Source organism: Penaeus monodon, chromosome 12 (assembly GCF_015228065.2).
Source record: "Penaeus monodon isolate SGIC_2016 chromosome 12, NSTDA_Pmon_1, whole genome shotgun sequence".
Classification (NCBI taxonomy): Eukaryota; Metazoa; Arthropoda; class Malacostraca; order Decapoda; family Penaeidae; genus Penaeus; species Penaeus monodon.
The window spans coordinates 6,451,797-6,459,296 of NC_051397.1; the positions used below are offsets into that span (position 1 = coordinate 6,451,797).

Sequence of the window (7,500 nt, forward strand, 5' to 3'; positions counted from 1 at the left end):
CTCTGCCTCTCTCTCTCGTCCTTCTCACAAGGAACGTCAAACTCGCCTCCGAATTTTTCCATTATCCAACAAACCGACCTAAAACCTTTTTGATTTCTAAAATCAGAAAAACTCCCAGGCGAAAGGCACGTGAAGCGTACACGCGAGAGGAAGAAGAGGGAAGAAGAAAGACGAGAGGAAAGAGGAGGAGGAGGGGGGGAAGGGAGACAAATTTCAAAATCTCAATACAGCTCAATAACAACACGAGATCCGATCAAGTCAAGATTTTTAAGCTACAAACGAAGCCCTAAAACTAACACCGACTCCACCTACTAACGAACACAGGCCTCCCGCAGTCATAAACCACGACGAAGGCGAATAATACGGCTCGCTTACCCGACTTCAGACTCGAAAACACACGAAGGAAAAGGAAGAAAACAAAACTGTTAATTCAAAGCCGGGATCAGCTGTGGACTGCGCTGTGCTGCCATCTGTCGGCCGGGACGCGAACCGCCGCATTTGAGTTGTTGTTCATAATTTTTTTTTTTCTTTTTCTTTTTTTTTATGTTGTTGATATGTTTTTTTATTGATGATGATTTTTTTATGCTGCTAATGTTTTTTATGTTGTTGATTATTTTTATGTTGTTGATGTTTTTTTATGTTGATTTTTAAATGTTTTAATGTCTTTTCATGTTGTTATTTTTTTTCTTGTTGTTATTGATATTTTCTTTTTTATATTGTAGTTGATGTTGCTTATTGATTGCGTATTTTCTTGTTCGCTCCTAAGTTCAGTACGATTTTCTCTTGCCGTTCCTCTGCAACTCATGTCATTAGATCATATATGAATAATGAAACTCTAAAATCGTTTTAATAGCTGATACGGGGATATTCTTTTTTCATATTAGTGTTTTTGTTATCATAACTATACCAAAATATTATTATAATTATCATCGTTAGTGTTGTTATCATCATTATTATCACCATCATGGTCACCAATGTTTTGTAATTGTCATCAAACATTTTCATCATAATTACTGTTACGTTTCGTATTGTCTGTTGTCTTTGGAATTCATTATCATTATCGGTATATTTCATTATTACTGTTATCATAACTACTTTCATCATCATTATCATTGTTATCATCATTACTGTTATTATCATTATCATCGTTATTATTATTATTATCATTAATTATTATTATTATTATCATTATCATTATTATTATCAATCATATTATTATTATTATTATTAGTAGTAGTAGTAGTATCGTTATTATTATTATTATCATTAATTTATTTATTATTATTATTATTTACCATCATCATCATCATCATCATCATCATCATCATCATCATCATCATCATCATCATCATCATCATCATCATAACCATTACCATTGTCATTATTATCAGTAATGTCATCACGTTATCATTACTCACCACACTTCTTCGAACATGTGGGTGTGTTTGCGTATGGATTTTACACACATTTTCCATATTTTCTGTCACATATATATAAGTTTCTTATGTTTTTTTCGAGGAAAGTTTTTTCCTGTTCACGAGACTTCTACCAAATCTGAATTTAACAATGTTAAAGTTCTATTTTAGAAATTCTTACAGAAGTGTATTTTTTACATTCCGAATTTTCAGATTTTTGACGTCATAGTTCATATAAAATTTTAGTGCAATTATTGTTTCTATCATATTTCTCACCGAACGACTTTCTTTCCGAAGATAGCACAGGACTCAAAAATACGTACACTTTCCAAAACGAAATTTTCTCAGAAACTCTGCTTTGCCCGTAATGAAAATGGTATTAACAGGAAGCGACAACATTGTATTATACGTTTAGCGCGCAATACGTTCCCCTTGAGATGTATCCTCACGTCCTGAAGTCCTATTGATTTTCATGTTCCTACATATTTACCTTGTAGCTTTTACGCGGATCCATTGTCTTAAATCGATACTTACGGTATCTTGATAAAACTTGCTTATTGTTGCAAGATCTTCGTTCTCCTTAATGTGCGGAGGAAATAATATCGTTGCCCCGTTCAGATAAGAATTTAAGTACTCTGAATATTCTCTTGGTCTCAAAAACGTTAACATCATTTAAGAAATCTGACGATCGATAGTCAAGAATGATTGATAATAAAATAAAAAAAAAATGGAACATAAAACAAAGGTGAGTAAGCCTTGAGTTTCTCCATTTTTAATTTTCCAATCAACCTACCGATGGTGAGGATGCATCAAACAGGTTCACATCACGAATAACGACATAGAAATCGAGTAGGAAGTATATGGCACATTTTTTTTTTCCAACTCGGCATAACCAGCACGGAAAACGAACAGTGCTTACCGGATTTATCTCTCTCTCTTTTTTTTTAATACACGATGACTTAAGTAAATTTCTAGATTCTCACGTCCCTTGCGCCATTCCAGCAGCGGATGCTACTTGCATCTTAATAGGTTACGCGATACTATTGTGTTTTCCTATAAATTGGATCTACATAAATCACGGATACTGTTTTAATCAGTCGGTTGCAATTGCATACCGAGTTCCATAGACATTTCTTAGCTAAATCGTTTCTCTCTCGCAGAAATTAATATGGAATATGCACATTTGCATACACAAGAATTCAGTAACGCAAATGCATTTCTGTCCAGCAATATTTCACCAATGACAAGAAACCCCAGAATCACTGAATTTTCCCTAGGTGACGTCGAATGCTTGCACCGGAAAATTCCACGAATATACCCAGTTCTTTTTATCTGAAGCAATGCTTGATAATAATTTGATGATGTTCATCCTGACTGTCATGTTAAAAGATATAATGATGATGTTGAAACTGATGATGGTGATGATAATGATGATGATGATGGTGATGATGATGATGATGATGACGATGATGATGATGATTATCACGATGATGATGATGATTATCACGATGATGATGATTATACGATGATGATGATGATGATGATGATGATTATGACATGTGATGACGATGATGATGATGATGATTATGACGATGAAGATGATAATGACGATGTTGGCAAGGATAACAATGATAATGTTGATGCTGACGATAATGATAACTGTGATGATAACAGCAACGGCATCAATAATAGTAATGTTAAAAAATAGTAATAATAATAACAGTAGTAAAAACAGCAACATCAGTAATGATGATGATGATGATAATAATGATTCTAATGCTAATAATAATGAAAACGATATTAATAATTATTATAATAATAATAATTACAGATTCAACAAGAATTAATAAAAAAAGAAAAAGTTTGAGTGTAAGTGGCCATTCATGTCGGTATGAAAAAAACGATGATTGACACTGAAAACAAATTGAGAAAATGACATCTACGGGGAATGTTCAAGTAGATTAGTATATAGGATATGAAATAAACAGACAAAACTTCTTTGCACCTTTAATATTTAAACGCTCCTTTGCTGAGGCTGTTCTATCTCACTCCCACAGCCAGCCACTAAATTTTTGATCTTTTCTGTTTTGGACTTATAGTAATGCTCTCTAAACAAACAAACAAACAAAAAATGAGCTTCTTGTTTATGCGTACATAATAAAAACACCTCATATCAAACCAATCGTTATTTGATTCGCTTTTGTATACTTTAGCATCATCTCAGCCGCCCATCTTTTCCCAAATAAGTTGATGTGGACACTCGCGCCCAACACTCTCTTCCAGCTATCTTTCTCTCTCTGTTCCTGCCGTCCTTCGAATACACGCCACTGACTTTTTACAACACTAATCTTTATACCACTATTCTTACCCACTAATGCAACTAAAGTTAACCCACTTTACCCCCCTACTATGCTACACCCTCTTTCACTTAATGTCTAGTAATGTCAGGAAAGTTGTCATAATTTTTTTTTCCAGAGTTGAAGATTTCATGCTCTCACAAACCACCTTTTGGCCACCGTTCCGGATGGTTTGTGGGTCATCGTCTGAAAAAAAAGTGGTATAGAGATGTATAAATTCTAGTTTTGTATATCAATTCACCCAGGTGTTTTTGCATATAAGTTTATGTACGAACACTCTCCCCCCCTCTCTCTTTCTTTCTTTCTTTTTCTTTCTCTCTCTCTTTCTTTCTTTCTCTTTCTCTCTCTCTCTCTCTCTCTCTCTCTCTCTCTCTCTCTCTCTCTCTCTCTCTCTCTCTCTCTCTCTCTCCCTCTCTCTCTCCCTCTCTCTCTCCCCTCTCTCTCTCTCTCTTTCTTTTTATTTCTCTCTCTCTCTCTCTCAAACACACACACATATCCATAACATTACATAGATCACTTATTATTAAAGTAGCCAGAATAAGAAATAACCCATATATATATGCAGATGAAATTAGAAACAAATCAAACAAAAATTGTTGGCACAGGATTTGAGATCTATCAATATATTTATCTGTTCATTTACTATTAATATCACTAATATCGTTATTATTGTTATTATTATTATTATTATTATTATTATCATTATTATTATTACACTCTATTTCGACCTTACCTGCACCATCCCTTCTTCAGTGAAAAGCCTCTCGATCATTATAGCTTTGTCGTTTGCTAAGTCCACAGGCGTTTGCATCATTGTATCGCCATTTAGGGTAAACACAGACTGAAAATTGTGGAGAGAGAAGATAAGTAAATATGAAGAGAAAAAAAAATGTTCAGGTTTTGATAGAGCAATGAATTAAAATCGTCATCAAGTTATTGCTATTCTGCAATTCGTTCAATGTAGTACAGATCCATTCAGTTGCGAATTAATTTGATACCATTAATGTGATGATAATGATGGTTTTTATGATGGTAATTTCTATAATGATCATAAAGGTAATAATGGTAATCGTTATTATTATACTGATCATAATGATAAAGGGTTGGCAATGGCGATAGCAACATTATTAATAATAAAATACCCATCCTAATAATTACTGTTACCAATAATGATAATAACCAAAGCCAAATATGAATTAATAAAAACATTAACATTACGTTTATCATGAATGGCACTGGCACTAAGGCAAAGCAGTGGATGGACCTGACATAAACAGTGCGTAGGAGTATATGAAACGTAATTCAAGCACAGTCGTTTCTGGCGCGCACGTGAAACAGACTTCTCATGCACAATTCTTTACTCGCAACCTCTCCTTAGCTACTATGCTTCTAACCCTTCTACTTGTTCCCTGTGTCCCTTCCTTTCCTCCTCATTCCTTCCTTTCTTCCCCTCTCCTTCCCCTCACTCTCTCCTCAGTTCCCTTCCTTCTCTCTTTCTCTTTCCTAAAATTTCCTTGATTCCTTCTCCCTCTCTCCCTCTCCCTCCCCCCCTCCCTCCCTCCTCTCTCTCTCTCTCTCTCTCTCTCTCTCTCTCTCTCTCTCTCTCTCTCTCTCTCTCTCTCTCTCTCTCTCTCTTCCCATTCCTAATCCCTTTCCTCACCTCTCTCTCTCTCTCTCTCCCATCCCATCCCCCCTAAACCCCTTCTCCTCTCTTACACCCATCTTCCCTTCTATCCCTCTTCCCCTACTCTCTCTCTCTCTCTCTCTCTCTCTCTATATAATATAATATATATATAATTATAATTATATATATATATTTATCATATCTTCCTATTCTCAATCCCTTTCCCACCTCTCTCTCTCCCGCATCCCATACCCCTAACCCCCTCCCCTCTCTAACTCCCGTTTTCCCTTCTATCCCCTACACCTACTCTCTCTCCCTCTCTCTCTCTCTCTCTCTCTCTCTCTCTCTCTCTCTTCCTCCCTCTCTCCTGACCTCGACCAATCCCTCTGGCCCGTCTACTGCCACGTTCTGTCCCATCTTGAAATTCCACGTGAGTGTCTTAATGGGAAGCGTGGTGGTGATGGTCCAACTGTCATCGTTCACGTGAATGTCCACCGTTGGCTTGCTTCTCACTGCTAGTTTCCGGATGAAAAAGTTCATGCCTTGAAAGAAAGAAAGAGAAAAATAAATGGGTGTCTACGCAGTGCCGCACACGAAATAACATCAAACCCTATGATTCACCATGAACTTCGAACTCTCCATGAATCTTCACAACTCCCCATGAACCTTACGACTCACCATGAACCCCATATCCCGCCACGAACCTCATAGCTCACTGTGAATCCTAGTGACTCCCCATGAACCCCACTACTCACCCATCTTGGCGAAAACGGCTTCTAAGTTGTCATCCTTGTCGTGTTTGTAAGTACCCTCGAACTTCACCATCCTGGCGTTCGAACCTCACCCTGAAGCAGAACGAAACTTTGTCAACAGATAGAGGAATATTTCTACAAATGAGATAACATTATCAGATTAAATCAAATTAGAAAGTATTTGAAACATAACAACGTAATGGATATGGTGGAACTTAATTGGGGGAGAAATTATGATTGGAATGTTCATTTCTTGGGAATACGAAAGGAAGAGGTAAGTAAACGGAGGCTTGGGGTATAGATGCGCTTTTGTTTTTTTATTCATTTGGTTGAAGTGATCGTTTTTTTCCACTTAAGAAGTATAGACATAAAGGCGAAAATCCCTCGCAACTAGAGAATCATGCATACGTACATACATTTTTACGCACACAGTCACACATTTATAGAATCGTATACACCCACACACCCGCAGTATCCAGGCAGATATTCAACTACGCCCTTATTCATATACATTCTCACGCAGTTCACACACACAACCCTTTATACACAATTCCACACACTCTTACCCCCCCCCCCCTCTCTCTCTCTCTCTCTCTCTCTCTCTCTCTCTCTCTCTCTCTCTCTCTCTCTCTCTCTCTCGCTCGCTCGCTCGCTCGCTCGCTCGCTCTCTTTCTCCCACTCTCTGTGTGTCTCACTGACTTTCATACCGAGCATCCGACGCCGGGTTGAATTAATTAGAAATATGATCGGCGTTTTGTCTGGGCACTGTAGCCCTCTCCATGCAATATTGCTTCATTCATTTGTAATCGCTCTCTCTCTCTCTCTCTCTCTCTCTCTCTCTCTCTCTCTCTCTCTCTCTCTCTCTCTCTCTCTTTTTCCTTCCTTCCTTCTTTTCTCTCTCCTTCCCTCTTCAACTGTCTGACTTCCCTCCCCCCCCCCTTTCTTTCTCTTTTTTGTCTTCATCTTTTCCTGTCGGTACATCAATCTAGTTCCCATCCTCTCTTTCTCTCACCTTCTCTCTCTCTCCCTCTCTCTCTCTCTCTCTCTCTCTCTCTCTCTCTCTCTCTCTCTCTCTCTCTCTCTCTCTCTCTCTCTCTTCCTCGCCTGTCTTTCCTCCCAGCCTCCCCACTCAGGTGAAGTGAAGGGGACTGAAATGATAACACAATTTCCCAACAGCTGTTCTCCCACTATCTCTTGTCCTGCCTCAACCCTGAAAGCTTAAAGAGTTTCATTATATAAGACAGCTGTAGTCCCCTCTGTTCATAGTTAGGCAATTCACATATTTTCTCTCTTTCTCTTCACCGTTTTCATGTTGTTCTCCCTCCTCCAGGTTTGACCGCCATTCTTTGCGA

General features: G+C 37.7%; 2 protein-coding genes across 5 annotated transcripts in view; both read right to left on the bottom strand.

Annotated features, from left to right (window-relative positions):
- LOC119579223 (mitotic checkpoint protein BUB3-like) overlaps positions 1–523 on the bottom strand; it is a 17,379-nt gene extending 16,856 nt beyond the window's left edge. For both annotated transcript variants that reach the window (XM_037926957.1, XM_037926954.1), the window contains exon 1: positions 376–523. The gene's annotated coding sequence lies outside the window, so the exon portion shown is untranslated. The remainder of the gene's footprint in view (positions 1–375) is intronic.
- Positions 524–3,885: 3,362 nt separating this feature from the next.
- The window catches only part of LOC119579224 (fatty acid-binding protein-like), an 11,025-nt gene continuing 7,410 nt past the window's right edge, over positions 3,886–7,500 (bottom strand). For all 3 annotated transcript variants that reach the window (XM_037926960.1, XM_037926958.1, XM_037926959.1), the window contains exons 2-5: positions 6,152–6,241; positions 5,769–5,938; positions 4,506–4,613; positions 3,886–3,958 (exon numbers count right to left, since the gene is read on the bottom strand). In XM_037926960.1, the coding sequence (XP_037782888.1) occupies positions 3,902–3,958; positions 4,506–4,613; positions 5,769–5,938; positions 6,152–6,221 (405 nt within the window). In that variant the 5' untranslated portion in view covers positions 6,222–6,241 and the 3' untranslated portion in view covers positions 3,886–3,901. The remainder of the gene's footprint in view (positions 3,959–4,505; positions 4,614–5,768; positions 5,939–6,151; positions 6,242–7,500) is intronic.